The 16,858-nt window shown below is 43.3% G+C and overlaps 1 protein-coding gene across 1 annotated transcript in view; it reads right to left on the bottom strand.

Annotated features, from left to right (window-relative positions):
• DRC1 (dynein regulatory complex subunit 1) overlaps positions 1-13,447 on the bottom strand; it is a 39,399-nt gene extending 25,952 nt beyond the window's left edge. Inside the window, exon 1 of the mRNA XM_040496254.1 lies at positions 13,205-13,447. Within this exon, the coding sequence (XP_040352188.1) occupies positions 13,205-13,356 (152 nt within the window). The 5' untranslated portion in view covers positions 13,357-13,447. The remainder of the gene's footprint in view (positions 1-13,204) is intronic.
• Positions 13,448-16,858: the final 3,411 nt, after the last annotated feature.

The raw sequence follows: 16,858 nt of genomic DNA, 5'->3' as shown, positions 1-16,858 counted from the left end.
GTTTTGAGCGATTCTCTGTTGTCTGCTCAGACGATGCAAACATGAGAAATTTCTGCATCGAGTATCTCAGACTCAAAGTAAAACTGAAAATGCTACAGTCACCAACAGATCAACAGACCTAGGAAAAGCTAAAACTGTCACTTTCAGATGATACGATTCTATATGTAAAAAATAAACACACAAACAAAAGAAACCACAGGTAAACTCTTAGAATTAACAAGTGAATTTGACAGGGTTAACTGAACATCAGGTCACTATATAAAAACCAACTGTACTTTTATTGGGGCGCCTGGGTAGCTCAGTCTTAAGGTTAAGCATTCAGCTCAGGTCATGATCTCGTGATCATGATCACCCGTTCATGCTCTGTCTCTCTCTGTCTCAAAAATAAACATTAAAAAAAAAATCAATTCTAGATAGATTATGGACCAAAATGTAAATGATAGAACAATAAAGCTGCTAAGAGAAAACCTGGAAAGACATCTTTATAAAATTGGAGCAGACCCAGATTAAACAGGAAACAAAAGAACCACCGGTTAAAAATGATTGATAAGGTGCAAAGCCAACGACAGGGGCCCTTCCTGTCCAAGTCTTAGGGCAAAAGTGGTGATTAATATCTGGATATTGAGGAAGGGAGCATTTGGTTTTTATACATTTCTTTTCTATGCCAACATGTTACATGACTTAAGTCCCAAGTGAAAGGGAGCTGGAGAAACTACTAATGAAAACAATGTTATCTCTTCTGGTTTACGCTCAAAGAGTGCTCAGGATGAACCGCGTATCGGTAGTTTCAAGATCATATCAGTAGAAACTATAACAGTACATTCCAGATTAATACAATATCCTTTTTATCCTAACCAGCAATGCCCAGAGATCCTCGACCCTTTGATGAAGTAACATCAGTAAAAACACATGGCGTGACTCTATTTCACAGGAAGCACCAGATCTGGAACAAAAGCACACAGCACTGCAGTCTTCTTTCCACGGCCGTAAAGTATCTTATCCTTAACACCATACCGTGCAGTGCTGTCCGTGTATCTCTATGCTCTGTAATGACCTGCAGTAAGTTGAATATTTTTTTTTTCTCCAAGTGCACTTCGATTTCTGCCAGGAATCATCTCTCTCCTCTGTTTTTCTCAGTCCCACTTTTTTTCCCAAGACGCAGCCCACATCCCACTTTCTCCATATAACCTTTCCCAATCAGCCCCCCCTTGGGGAGCCCTCCTCCTTACCCCAATTCCTACAGTCCCAGTGCCTCTGATATTCATTTAGCAATTAATTAAACGCAGCACTTTGCCAGTTCTTCTCGCTGTTTGCAACTGTTGTTTATTCTTCCTGCACCTCTTGTTCCAAGTCCTTTATTAAGTATCCCAGGAGCCCTGGCATTGCCGTGGGAGAGCCATCAACAAATTTCTTTTGATATGGAGTCCGAGCTCTGTACTACTCCACAGCCATACATAGTGTACACACTGGGGACACTGCAGGCACACACATTTGAAGTCACAGAAGGGAGAAAATGGTCTAAAATTAAAGGCGTGGCACAAAGAAGTATTGGACGTGTATCAAGTTGGGACTTGAGATGGTCTTGAAATACGGGAAGGCATCCTGATGAGAGGAGATGAGAAAAGAAAGGTAGAGGAGAGGGGGGAAGAGAGGAGGGGAGGGGCTTAGCGTTCTGGATGATCAGAGGCACACAGCCGGAAGAGCAGAGCCCCACTGGAGGTCAGCGAGTGGATCAGCCAAGCCAGAGCCAAGGCCCAAGGTAGGTACCAGTGGGACCGAAGACTGTGAAATTAGGATGGGAATGGTAGGCCCTGAATGGGCAGCCTAAACATTTGGACTTGAGCTTATGAACAGTCCATCAGATAACATGAAAGCTCACTCCTAGAGAGCTCTCAAAATGGGAAAGGTTCAAATTCACTTCCGCCTACAGGCAGGAACATGGGATCTCTACTGAGATTCTTCTAGCAAAGTACGAAAGCCATGACATCACACCCAGCTCCCTAGTGTCCCAGGCTGATGGGACCCATCCGCCACCCAGCTCATACCAGTCTGCTTTCTTCTTTCTGCTTGTAGCTCTTGCTTTGATCTTCCTCACTCTCTTTCTTTCCATCTAAATATTCTCCAAGCGCTTCCCTATGATGGGAGACAGTGGAAAAACTGAAGTTATTTCTAGTACATAGATTCTATATTTAGAGTTTCCACAGCACGTCACGCCATATACAAAAATACATCCCACATGGATAAAAAGTTAAATATTTTTAAAACATGCAATTATAAAAACACTAGAAGTAAACACAGGAGGGAACCCATCTGAGAGTAAGACTAAAGGCGGGGGGAGGGAAATTGAAAGACTTTACTTCCTAACATTTAAAACTCTTCTTGAAAATCAAGGCATAAACCGGTAAAAGATACTTAACAAAATTTTGCCACCTAGAAAGTAGTATGGGCTCCTTCAAATCAATACAAAAAAGATAAAATACCAATTAGAAAAACCGGCAAAGGATGTGGACAAGGATTTTACAGAAGAAACACACATAGTAAACAGACATTTGGGAATATGTTCAACTTCACGCAGAACCAGAGAAATGAAATTGAAAAGCCTGTGAGGTATTATTTCTCTCCATATCAGACGAGAAAAGATTTTTTTTTATTTATTTTAATTTTATTTTTTATTTTTAAAAATTTACATCCAAATTAGTTAGCATATAGTGCAACAATGATTTCAGGAGTGGATTCCTTAGGGTCCCTTACCTATTTAGCCCATCCCCCCTTCCACAACCCCTCCAGCAACCCTCCGTCTGTTCTCCACAATTATGAGTCTCTTCTGTTTTGTCCCCCTCCCTGTTTTTATATTATTTTTGTTTCCCTTCCCTTATGTTCATCTGTTTTGTCTCTTAAAGTCCTCCTATGAGTGAAGTCATAGGATTTTTCTTTCTCTGACTAATTTCACTTAGCATGATACCCTCCAGTTCCATCTATGCAGTTGCAAATGGCAAAATTTCATTTTTTTTTTAACGTTTATTTATTTTTGAGACAGAGAAAGACAGAACATGAACAGGGGAGGAGCAGAGAGAGAGGGAGACACAGAATCTGAAATGGGCTCCAGGCTCTGAGCTGTCAGCACAGAGCCCAACACAGGGCTCAAACTCATGGACTGTGAGATCATGACCTGAGCCGAAGTTGGACGCTTAACCGACTGAGTCACCCAGGCGCCCCTAGATTTCATTCTTTTTGATTGCCGAGTAATATTCCATTGTGTGTGTGTGTGTGTGTGTGTGTGTGTGTGTGTGTGTGTGTGTATCTTCTTTATCCATTCATCCATCGATGGACATTTGGCCTCTTTCCATACTTTGGCTATTGTTGATAGTGCTGCTGTAATCATTGGGGTGCATGCGTCCCTTCGAAACAGCACACCTGTATCCCTTGGATAAATGCCCAGTAGTGCAATGCTGGGTCGTAGGGTAGTTCTATTTTTAGTTTTTTGAGGAACCTCCATACTGTTTTCCAGAGTGGCTGCACCAGCTTGCATTCCCATCAGACGAGAAAAGATTTAAAAGGTGATTAATAACATCAGGTGTGGGCTATGGTGTGGGTGCCCAACCATTCTTATCACTCCACGGCTGAGGGTGTGAACTGTAACAGTGTGTCTAAAAGGTGCCTTGGCAAGATTTATCGCAAACTTAAATATGCCTCCCCTCTGACCCAACCGTCAAGAATTCTCTACAGAAAGAACTCGAAGAAATCTGTGCAAGTACTCTGAGAAACATGCAGAATGATTATTACAGCACTGACTACACTAGCAGGAATATGGAAACATTCTTACACACATATCAATACCGGCCTGTTTAAGAGTTTAGGAGCCAATAGAAGAAAGTATTTTGTAGCCTATAAAGAGTACTATGTGATATCTAGCAGTAAGCAAAGATGTCCACAATAGTTAAGTAAAAAGACCCAGTTGTAGAACAATATGTAAACTATAACATCAATTTTCTTTTTAAAGTAGGCTTATGTACACATAGGAATATTTTTGGAAGGTGACAGTAGTTATTTAAGGAAAGGGAACTTTACTGAGGACTTCTATTTTCTATATTTTTGTATTACTTGAATTTTACAAACAGTGTGTACGTGTGTGTGCGTGTGTGTTAATCAGAAAATGAGACCAAAGCGGAGGGGGTAAAACAAGGTTCTAGATTATGGGCTTCTTTAGAGGAGGCATGGGGGCATGACCCCACCAACCACACCATTACAGCATGGAGGTCCACTCTCTCCTCTGGCGAACAGTGACCACCAGGACTCCCAGTACTGCCTTAAGACAAATGATGGGGCACCTGGGTGGATCAGTTGGTTAAGTCCATGACTCTTGATTTTGGCTCAGGTCATGATCTCAGGGTTCATGAGATCGAGCCCCGCATTAGGTTCTGCCATGACAGCGTGGAGCTTGCCTGGGATTCTCTCTCTCCCTCTCTCCCTCTCTCCCTGCCCCTCCCCTACTTGTGCATTCTCTCTCTCTCTCTCTCTCTCTCTCTCTCTCTCTCTCAAAATAAATACACAACCTTTTTAAAAATCCTCTAAAAAAAAAAAAAGAAAGAAAAATGAAACCATCATCTTAGCATCTCATCCACAATGAAATAAGCAGATCCCTTTGTCTCATTTTTTCTTGATTTTTTTAAATGTTTATTTTTGAGAGATAGGGAGGGAGAGAGGGACAGAGAGAGAGAGAAAGAGAGAGAGAGAGAGAGAGAGAGAGAGCGCACATAAGTGGGGGAGGGGCAGAGAGAGAGGGAGACAGAGAATCTGAAGCAGGCTCCAGGCTCTGAGCTGGCAGCACAGAGCCGGACATGGGACTCAAACCCACAGACCAGGAGATCATGACCTGACCTGAAATCAAGAGTCAGACACTTAATGACTGAGCCACCCAAGAGCCCCTTTTTTCTTTTCTTTTTTTTTTTAATGTTTATTTATTTATTTTGAAGGAGAAAGAGGGAGAAAAAGAAAGAGATGTAGGACAGAGGAAGAGAAAGAATCCCAAGCAGGCTTCACACTCAGCTCAGAGCCCAACTCCAGGCTCGATCTTGTGAGCCACAACATGACCTGAGCTGAAATCAAGAGTCAGATGTTCAATGACATATCAGATAAAGGGCTAGTATCCAAAATCTATAAAGAACTCACCAAACTCCACACCTGAAAAACAAACAATCCAGTGAAGAAATGGGAAAAAGACATGAATAGACACTTTTCTAAAGAAGACATCCAGATGGCCAACAGGCACATGAAAAGATGCTCAATGTCACTCATCAGGGAAACACAAATCAAAACCACACTCAGATACCACCTCACGCCAGTCAGAGTGGCCAAAATGAACAAATCGGGAGACTATAGATGCTGGCGAGGATGTGGAGAAACGGGAACCCTCTGGCACTGCTGCTGGGAATGCAAACTGGTGCAGCCGCTCTGGAAAACGGTGTGGAGGTGCCTCAAAAGATTAAAAATAGATCAACCCTACGACCCAGCAATAGCACTGCTAGGAATTTACCCAAGGGATACAGGAGTGCTGATGCATAGGGGCACTTGTACCCCAATGTTTATAGCAGCACTTTCAACAATAGCCAAATTATGGAAAGAGCCTAAATGTCCTTCAACTGATGAATGGATAAAGAAGATATGGTTTATATATACAGTGGAATACTACTTGGCAGTGAGAAAGAATGAAATCATTCCATTTGCAGCAATGTGGATGGAACCTGGAGGGTATTATGCTAAGTGAAATAAGTCAGGCAGAGAAAGACAGATACCATATGTTTTCACTCATATGTGGATCCTGAGAAACTTAGCAGAACACCATGGGGGAGTGGCAGGGGGAAAAAAAGTTACAGAGAGGGAAGGAGGCAAACCATAAGAGACTCTTAAATACAGAGAACAAACTGAGGGTGGGTGGGGGGGTGGGGAGAGGGGAAAGTGGGTGATGGGCACCTGTTGGGATGAGCACTGGGTATTGTATGAAAACCAATATGACAATAAATTATATACATATAAAATAAAAAGAATTAAAAAAATGCTCAACCAACTGAGTCATCCAGGCGACTCTTAAATTTTTTCCCTAATACTGACTTCCATTTCCACTCCCTTGTTCAAAGTTCAGCACAGCTCTACATAGTGTTACAGCATTTTTGAAATCTGGAGTTGAGCTACCACCACCCCCCAACTCCAAATCGAACCAAAAACTCATTTTCTTTCTTGTCATTTCATTCACTTCCCTGTTCTTATTGAACCTACTCTTTGCCATTACTAAGAAAACTAACTGTTCCATTTTACTCAGGTCTTCAGATGTGGCAGGTTAATGGCTTTCCCATTATCAGACAAAATGCACTCATTCTCTTGACTTTCTACTTAAACCACCAATTAATTACCAACTCTATTTAAAAAGCCTTCCAACAACTTCCTGAAGCAAAGACCAGTGCTCCAGAAAGAAAAATAACTATGCTACCAACTCTTATTACCTAGTTTTAACGTGAATCCCATTGCTTCCTTTTACTTATCATTTTTAACTTTCCTAGCACTGCACTGTCCAATATGGTAGCCGGCTGATCCAAACCGAAATATGCTGTGAGTATAAAATACAAACTACATGGATTTTGGAGACTTTGAATGAAAAACAAACAAACAAAAAAAGCAAACTATCTCAATATGCTTTATACTGATCACATGTTAAAACAATATTTTTATATAGAAGATTAAATAAAACAAATTACAAAATTTCATTTCACCTCTTTTGTTCACTTTAATGGGGCTACTAGAAAAAGTTTTTGTTCTGTTTTGTGTTTTGAGAAATTTACTTATAAGCTTGGTTCAGCATAAAATTGTAATTACATATGTGGCTCATATTGTATGCCTTTTTTTAAAAGTTTATTTATTTATTTTGAGAGAGAGAACAAGTGGGGTAGGAGTGAGAAAGAAGGGAGAGAGAAAATCCCAAGCAGGCTCTGCACCACCAGCACAGAGCCCCATGCGGGGCTCGAACTCACGAACCATGAGATCATGACCTGAGCTGCGAGCCGGTTGCTCAACCAACTGAGCCACCCAGGCGCCCCTCATGTTGTATTTCTATTGTTTGATGCTGACCTAGCATATTCCAAAGGAGTTGTCCCAGGCTTCTCTCTCCTCGGGTTTGAGTGGAATCCCTCTTTCGGGAAACTGCTTCCTCACTGCTGCCATACATGTGGTCTCAATGAAGCTGCCATCTTCTTGAATATCCCACCTCCTGACCAATCAAAGTCCCTTCTCAGGAGTAAAAAAATTGGAACTTCATTGATTGTTTGGCTGGGTTGGAAATCATTGCTACTTCAAAAACCTGAAGTCGCCCTGTTTCTTAATCCTTTCTTTGCACGTGACAGTTGTTTCCACTCTGGAAACTTGTAGGCTCCTTCTCTTGGTTCTCAGTGCTCTTGAAGCCACTGCCTCGGCCCCTCCAGCCACCTTAGTAGTCTTTACATTTTAGCAAGCTCCTTTAGCCTGAGTGATTGATTAATTAAACCTTTCTTTGTGTATCTATAGGTTATGCATTGCACTGTTTCCTAGAAAGACTCTGGACCAAACCCTCTCACACAACCTTCCCCCACCCCTCCACCCCAGGCACCACCTCTGACCTCTCACTGCCATGATAACGTCTCGCTGGCACCACTGCGTCTGCTCTCAATGAAGAAGTGTTAGGGACCACTGTGTTCTCCTTTTACTGATTCACTGCGCTAAAGTTACTCTAAAAATCTTTGGGCCAGGCAGAAACCTGAGGTGGTTTTTGAACTAGAGTCTGCCCTCTCCCCAGGTGGCCAGCCCTCTGAATAAAGCTCATATTCTTTTCCAGTCAAAACTTGTCTCTTGAGTATTGGCTTTTCAAGCTACAGGCAGCTGAAACTTGGGTTTTCTTGGTAACACTGAACTTTCTCGATGGTGTGCCTGTGCGTGGGTCTACTTTCATCCATTGGCTGCACATGTTCAGTCAGGTGTTCCCCACCAGCTGGAAAACTCATAAACTTCAGTTCTAATAAATTGTCTCAAATACTTTCAGCGATAATTTCCTCCCCTCTGTTTGCTCTGCCCTTTCTTTAAGGATCCAGAAAGGAGATACTAGGGGCACCTGGGTGGCTCGGTTGGTTAAGTGTTCGACTTTGGCTCAGGTCACGATCTCATGGCTCGGTTCTCGAGTTCGAACCACTCATCAGGCTCTCTGCTGTCAGCGCAGAGCCCCCTTTGGATCCTCTGGCCCTTCTCTCCCCCACTCACACTTTCTCTCCCTTTCGCTCAAAAATAAACATTTAAAGAATAGAAAGCAATACTAGATCTCCTGGACTAGTCCTCTAATTTTCAAAAATCTTTTTTCTACTGGTTTCTCTTTTTGCTCCATCTTCTATGTGATTCCACGACCTTTACTTCCCAACCCTTCTAGAGTTTTCCATTTCTATCACATTTTTCAATTTCTAAGAGCTCGATTTTGTTCTTTCAACAGCATCCCATTCTTGTTCCATGGTTGCAATATCATTTCTTTTTTCTCCTTGGATCATCTTAATGATAGGCTGTTGCATCAGTATTGACTGCCCTTTCTTCCTACATAGTCTCAAGTTCCTCTAAGTTGCTTTTTCTATGTGTTCATTTTGGTGTCTACCTTTCGTGGTAAAGACTTTCCTCAGACATCTAGAAATCATTGGCCACCTTATCCCCATAAGACTGAAAAGCTGAACGAAAGCTCTGAATGCAAGGGTGTAGCTTAACAGTGAACTTCAGCGCAGGACAATCTACTTGGATGGCCTGGTGTGCAAATCTGGCTTTCAGTGCCTTTAAATCCTTCCTTGCAGGCTGGTCAGGTTCTACAGAGAGCTGTCAATCTCCTACCTGCGAGGTGAAGCTCCAACTGCCCAAATTTCCGGAATGGGCAGAAGGAAAGCAAGGTCTCATCTCCAGTGTGCACATGGTCACAGAACCCCCTTGCTTTTTTTTTTAATTCTTTTATATTTGAGAGAAAGAGAGTGGGTGTGTGTGAGGAGAGGGGGGCAGGAGAGAGAGAGAGAGAGAGAGAGAGAGAGAGAGAGAGAGAGAGAATCTTAAGTAGGCTCTATGCTCGGCCAGACACAGAGCTCGATCCCATGACTCTGGTATCATGACCTGAGCCAAAATCAAGAGTCAGACGCTCAGCCGACTGAGCCACCCAGGTGCCTCCGTTTGCTTTGAGGACAATGCTCTTGCCTCTTCTCTGTCCAGCATGCCCCAAACCACAGATCCTCCATTTTACTTCCTCCAGACTCCCAGTCTTTTGTGCAAGGTGGGAAAAAGGTTCTTGACACCCAACTATTAACTTTCCAAACCTTATTTTAGCCCCCTTCTTCTCCTCTACTTCCATATGAAGGTGATGCTTCCGATCTCTGGCCTTTTGCAGACTTACTGCAGAGTAAATCAAGGGGGCGCTCAGCTTTCCTCACTACCAGTTTATATTTCCATATTCTTGAATCTGCTAAGCCATCTACCATCTGTCCTTATGCTTCTCAGCTCCCGAAGTGTTGTTGCTATTGAGTCCTTCTGTTTTGCTTGACTTCGTGGGTTTATGTCTTTTTTATTTAATCCCTTTAAATGTCACGCTAATGGAGTTTTGATAGAGATCCAAGATAAATGTATGTGTTCCATCTGTCAGTTTTACTCCAGAATCACATCTCCCAGGAATTTCAAATTTCAACCGAGACGGTAGAGATTGGGATTTTCAGGAGCTTTAGCCTATTAATTCTGTTATTTTTATACGACATTTGATTCTGTTAACAGCTTCTTCCCAAAAGCTCCACCCCCGTGGCATATCAAGACCCAAGCAATTAGGGCAGTGGGCACCAGAGGCAGTCAAGGAGCCTCTAAATAATTTAAAACAACACAAGGGACTAAAAGTCCGCTTTTTATTACCAACATGTGCCAGGAACAAAACAAGATCAGTGATGAAAACACTCTTTTCTGAAAAATCTTTTGTTGCCCTAAGTTCTAAACAATGTCTGCAGTTACTGTTGACTTTTTTTTTTTAATTTTTTTTCAACGTTTATTTATTTTTGGGACACAGAGAGACAGAGCATGAACGGGGGAGGGGCAGAGAGAGAGGGAGACACAGAATCGGAAACAGGCTCCAGGCTCTGAGCCATCAGCCCAGAGCCTGACGCGGGGCTCAAACTCACGGACCGCGAGATCGTGACCTGGCTGAAGTCGGACGCTTAACCGACAGCGCCACCCAGGCGCCCCTTGTTGACTTTTAATAATATATGTGTAGGCTTCGATATAGCACCTTTCTATCCGTTATCCTTTAAACTAACAAGGAAGTTAATTCACAGAACATGGAGAAGGAGAATAGAGTTGGCCTGTGACAGCCATGCACGTAGCCGAGTTAGCTCAGTTCTGCCATTTATGTACCATCATGTCTCTACATCTTGCGGAATTCTTTTGAAAACACTTGTGGAAACTTCTCTTCGTGTTTTTTTTCTTCCTCCCCCTCTCCGCCGCCAAAAAAAAAAAATAATAATACATTAACATAAGTAAAAGGTGTTGATCCATTGCTATTTTCTTATTTCGTATTGCGAATTTTACTTTTATTTGTAGAATTATTTTGCTGGCCTGTTTATATTCATAGTTCAGTCAAAGAAAACGTTCACTGTCTGCTTTTCTTTCCAGGCTATTATTATTAGCTGTGTTATAAAAATTACCGGCTCCAGGTGTTAAATTAGGTGCACATCACTTATTTCCCACGAGCACCAACTGGCCCTTCTGTGTCATCCTTATAAAATGGAGACAGCACTTTGCCAGAGTTTCCTTTTCTACCCATTTCTAAATGCAGACCTTTCCTAGGGCGTGGCCTGAGCTCTCTTCTCATCTCTTTTTATCCTCTTTTCCAGTGTAATTTAATCCATTCCCATGGTTTTAAATACAATCATAATGCTACTGACTCTTTTCACTGACATCCCTAATCCAGAATCCTCTGCTGAGTTTAAGACCCACGTCCAACTGTCTAATGGATCGCTAGGTTTTAATGCCTTCCCCAAATCCAGCTTCACTTAATATGTCCAAAGCCAAACTCTTGATTTCCAAATCCTGCCTCACTTTCCCCATCACTGCCTTCATTATCTCAATGAAAGGCACTACCATCTACTTAGCTGTTCAAGCCATTCTTGTTTTTTCCCCGATCTCTGACCAGCATGTCCAAAATCAGTTAAATCCAAGAAATTTAAGCTCTAAAATATGTCTTGAGTAACATCCGCTTTCTCTCCAAACCCACTGCCACTAACTAGGCCAGACCAGCCATCCCTCACCTGGACCAATGCAACTGCTTCCCAACTGGTCTCCTTACTTGCACTTCTGGCCTTCTCCAACTACTCCTTCAAAGAGCAACCAGAGTGACCTTAACATACTTAGAAATTTGAGAAATTCCCACATTAGTCCTTGACCTGTAAGAGTTATCATGGCAGGGAAGGACAAATGGACACCTCTACAACTGCACCTGAGTACATAAAAACAATCAAAAACCAGAAGGCGGGGGGGGGGGGGTATGGTGGGTGTTAGTGTCACCCTTAGGGATCTCAAGGATGCAGGAGGGGTGGTCCCTATCAAGTCTCCATTTAAGTCATGGGCCTGGCCACTGCGAAAGCTGGATGGCTCTGAGGAAATGATTGGCAATACTGCAAGTTCACCCAAGTAGCAGCCCTGATTGCTGCTGCCACACAAGTGTGGTAGCTTTGCTAGAGCAGATTAGAGTGGCCTTAGGTACATACAAGGTGGCCGCTGATCGGGCCAAATGTATTATTTTCTACCTCAGTCGGGAAAAAGGATCAGGAAGTTCACATTTACATGGAATAGATAATAATGTATACTCATATAATCCTCACATTCACAGGGTCATGTTAATTCTAATCGCTGTCAAAATATAGTCTGAATAGATCAGGACCATCTAGATATCCCACAAAACATCACACGGATCCAATACATTCAGACTGGCAGGTGAGTCAAATAGGACCCACCTGTTTTTGTAGGGCTCACAAGCAAAGAATGCATTTTACACTTTTTAATGGTTAAAGAAAAAGATCAGATGAATAGGCAGAGCACAAAGGATTTGTAGGGCAATGAAACTATTCTGTATGACATTATAATGGTAGATACTTGTCACTCCGTCTTTGTCCAAATCCACAGAACACCAAGAGTGAATTATAATGTAAATTATGAACACCGGGTAATGATGATGTGTCAATGCAGGTTCATCATTTGTAACAAAGGTACCACTCTGGTGGGGGATGTTGATAGTGGGACAGGCTGTGCGTGTGTGGAGGCAGAAGGTATATGGGAAATTCCTGTGCTTTCCATTCAATTTTGCTGTGAGCCTAAAACTTCTCTTAAAAAGTGAAGCTTACTAACGTAGAAAAGCAAGATCAAAATACTAAGAATGTTTTGTGACACAAATTTCAGTGTCCATAAATAAAGTTTTGTTGGAACACAGCCACACCACTCTGGGCCCCTTGTGTCCAATGGCCAGCAGACAAGAAGTCACCATGGTAGGGTAGCTGACCCCGAGCAGCAGGACAAGGTATAAGTGCTGTTAGGCAGTGAAGGTGTTCAGGAATTCAGAAGATTATGCAGGTGCCTCTTGGCACCCCCTTATGACAGCCCGCTGTGTCTGTGAACGGACAGGTGCAACAACCCTAGCCTGAGAAGGTCATGATTATCAGTCTCAGACCCTTCAGGAACGAGGGAACGAGGTTGTGTGTCACACAACCAGATAAGCCCCTGGGACCAGCAGAAGTGACAGCTGAGGTCCACTCCAGAAATGCATGTGGAAGGCAGGCAGGTTGGGATGGAAGGAGGAAAGAAAGACCTCTGAGGGCAGGTCACGGACGGCATGTGTCTTCAGTGTATTGTTCACAGTGCATGGCATAGCAGCGTCTCAATAAAAGTGCTGAAGGGACTATTATTTCCGTCTTTGACTTTACAGGTGTATTGAATGTCTTAATATCCCGTACTTTGCTTGAACGCTCTGGAAGAAACTTTTCCTATCTCATCGAGAAACAAGTCCCGCTCACGCGTGGGGCCCGCCGGCCCCTCCCCGCAGGACCTCCCGCCCCAGGAAGGCGCCCGCCTCGTCCCCGCCCTGCGACGCCGTCACCCCGGGCGCTCCGCTGCGGACCCGCCCGGACCCCCGGCTCACCGCCTCCGGGCTTCCAGGCGCGCCGCGATGCGGAGACGCCGGGCCTGGATCCGCTCCTGAGGGTTGTCGGAGTGTATGGACGGCCCGAGAATCGGGGTGGAGGAGTGTTCCTCCTCCTTCTCCAGGGCCCCCAAGGGCCCAGGCGGATTCATGGCAGGTGCCTCCCGCCGCAGGCAGCTGCCTAAGGAACACCGCGAGACCACCGCCCGGTTGCCAGCAACAAGCCGTTGCCAGGGTGCAGTCACCTGACCCGCAGCTGGAGTGCGCGCGCAGGCCTCCTCAGGCTCCGCCTACCGGCATCCAGAACGTGGTGCCAGTTGGTGGTTTTTATCCTGGAGATAATACGCCCGAGGCTCCACCTTGGAGAGGTGAAAATTACATCACTCAGCCCTGTACAAATAGCGCCTAGCATAACACCTAATGTGTAGTAAGTGCTCAACCAGTGTTTGCTGAATGACAGGTACACAGATGTATCTGTATGCTCACTGCAGTTATTATATTAAAAAACTGGCATGACCCCAAAGTCCATCCATCAGTAAGGGAACTGATCCAGCTTTCATTGGGTAGAAGCCAATGCAGCCACCAAGAATGGGGCTGACCTAGAAAGGCATAAAGCTATATTACATGAGGGAGAGATGCAGCCCAGTATATGGAATGTGATCGAAATTTTACTTGAAATATATATAGTACCCACACGAGAAAAATGAACACAAAGCAGGGCCAATATCAAGTTACTGCCTGTGTTCTCTTCTAGGATCTTTATGGTTTCAGTTCTCGCATTTAGGTCTTTAGTCCAGTTTGAATTTATGTTTGTGTGTGGTGCAAGAAAGTGGTCCAGTTACCTTCTTTTGCGTGTTGCTGTCCAGTTTTCCAACATCATTTGTTGAAGAGACTTCTTTTTCCCATTGAGTATTCTTTACTGCTTTGTAGAAGATTAATTGACCGTCTAGTTCTGGGTTCATTTCTGGGTTTTCTATTCTGTTCCATTGATTTTCATGCCAGTACCATAGTGTTTTGATGACTACAGCTCTGTAATAGAACTTGAAGTCCAGAATTGTGATGCCTCCAGCTTTGCTTTTCTTTTTCAAGGTTGCTTTGGCTACTTGGGGCCTTTTGTGGTTCCATACAAATTTTAGGATTGCTTGTTCTCGCTCTGTGAAAAATGCTGTTGGTATTCTGATAGGGACTGCATTAAACGCGTAGATTGCTTTGGGTAGTATAGACATTTTAACAATCTTTGTTCTTCCTATCCAGGAGCATGGAATGTCTTTCTTTGTGTTATAGTTTTCAGAGTATAGGTCTTTCTCCTCTTTGGTTTATGTCTAGGTAACTTACTGGTTTTGGTGCAACTGTAAATGGGATTGATTCCTCAATTTTTCTTTCTGCTGCTTCATTATTGGTATACAGAAACGCAACAGATTTCTATACATTGGTTTTGTATCCTATGTGTTGTATGCAAGTGTTGAATCACTGTATTGTACATCTGAAACTAATATTACACTGTATGTTAACCAGCTGGAATTTAAATAAAAAATTAAAAAAAAACAAAAACGGATACATGCACCCCAATGTTCATAGCAGCATTTTCTACAATAGTCAAATTATGGAAACAGCCCAAGTGTCCATCAACTGATGAATGGAAAAAGAAGATGTGGTATATATACAATGGAGTATTACTCAGCCATAAAAGTAATGAAACCTTGCCACTTGCAACGATAGAGTATTGCAATGGATAGAGTATTATGTTAAGCAAAATAAGTCAGAAAGACAAATATCATATGATTTCTCTCATATGTGGAATTTAAGAAACAAAACAAACAAGCAAAGTGGGGTGGGGGGGCAAATCAAGAAGTAGACTCTTAACTATATAGAGAACAAATAGATGGTTACCAGAGGGACGGTGGGGGGAGGGGGTGGTTAATAGGTGATGGGGATTAAGGAGTGTACTTGTTGTAATGATCACCGGGCATTATATGCAAGTTTTGAATCACTGTATCGTACACTGCATGTTAACTAATTGGAATTCAAATAAAAACATGGGGGGGGGAGGGGGAGAAAGAATTAAAATGTATATTTGCCCAAATATACAGTGCTTTCATAAAGCTTTCGAGGGGCGCCTGGGTGGCGCAGTTGGTTAAGCGTCCGACTTCAGCCAGGTCACGATCTCGCGGTCCGTGAGTTCGAGCCCCGCGTCGGGCTCTGGGCTGATGGCTCAGAGCCTGGAGCCTGTTTCCGATTCTGTGTCTCCCTCTCTCTCTGCCCCTCCCCTGTTCATGCTCTGTCTCTCTCTGTCCCAAAAATAAATAAACGTTGAAAAAAAAAATTAAAAAAAAAAAAAAAGCTTTCGATTTGGCAAGAAAAGAAAAAGAACACCAAGTAGTGGGTATCTCGGGGGGGGGGGGGGCGGGGTCCACAGGTGGTTTTAACTTTCTATTCTAAACAAAAAGTTTACCGAGGCACCTGGGTGGCTTAGTTGGTTGAACCTCCAGCTCTTAGTTTCGGCTCAGGTCATGGTCTCACGGGTTTGGAAGTTTGAGCCCCACACCCCTCTCTGCACTGACAGTGTGGAGCCTGCTCAGGATTCTCTCTCCCCCTCCCTCTCTGCCCCTTCCCTGCTTACTCTGTCTCTCTTGAAATAAACTCAAAAAAATTTTTTTTTAATTAAAAAAAGCTTACAAATAACAAATCACTTTTGACATAATAAAACAGTTGTTGTGTTGTTGTCTTTAAAGGGTCGTAACAGGAGATCCTGAAGAGACTGCAGCAGGCCAATGTCACGGGTGAGAGGGATGTGGTGTGATGTCTGCCGTGATGACTCACAAGCATCCAGAGTCTGGTCCGCCTTGGTAGGCACTACTCCAAAAGCAGAGCTGATTTGAGAATGGACTTACACTAATGAGCTCATGAAAGAAAAAAAGCATACCCTAATTCGAGCAGGACACTGCAATTGACATACAAAGCTTGTTTATTTATGGCTTGAGACCAGCATATGTCTGTGGCCGATCTACAAATGGAATCCAACTATAACTGGCAAGTTTCTTGATGCTGTGCGATTGGCTGTAAGGAACTCAAGGGCCCACAGTGGGTATAACTTGCCACAAAGACTAGGTAGGTCAAGTCCTTTCACCTCCATCCCTGGGTAAGTTTGGGGTAATACATGCAAACCCTTCTGGCTATATGGGCTTCCTTTGCCAGGCTACAGGCTGGCCGTCTACCTTCAACGTACAGTCTTTTTCCAGACTAGATTTTAGTATACCAAGTCCAGTCACATACTTAATTCCACATCCATAAAATTACACCAGATCGCCTTAATTGGGGTTTGGGGATTCATCAGACATTTACATAATTTCTTGGCTTATTCTTGTCTCCCAATTTGTGTGAATTTTACTACGATTCTCAGCAGGCAATCTCACTTTATTCATTTCAAGTTATTTTTGGAACTGCCTCACCATCATCATGTACTCACAACAAAAGGTACAAAGGATGGCACAGAGAAGGAAAGAAGGGAAGTCATGAGTAGGTGATCAGGCTTCGGGAAAAGTTCAGAGGCAAAAAAAAAATAGAGAACTAGATGTTAGTAGAAACTGAGCACCTACCTCAGACCACCCACCCACTGTGCCAAATACCTCCGTGCATCATTCACAGCACATGTGC

Source organism: Herpailurus yagouaroundi, unplaced genomic scaffold (genome assembly GCF_014898765.1).
Source record: "Herpailurus yagouaroundi ecotype Mexico unplaced genomic scaffold, PumYag 188, whole genome shotgun sequence".
Classification (NCBI taxonomy): Eukaryota; Metazoa; Chordata; class Mammalia; order Carnivora; family Felidae; genus Herpailurus; species Herpailurus yagouaroundi.
The sequence above is the reverse complement of the archived record's forward strand: the minus strand, read 5'-3'. Positions and strand labels throughout refer to the sequence as shown.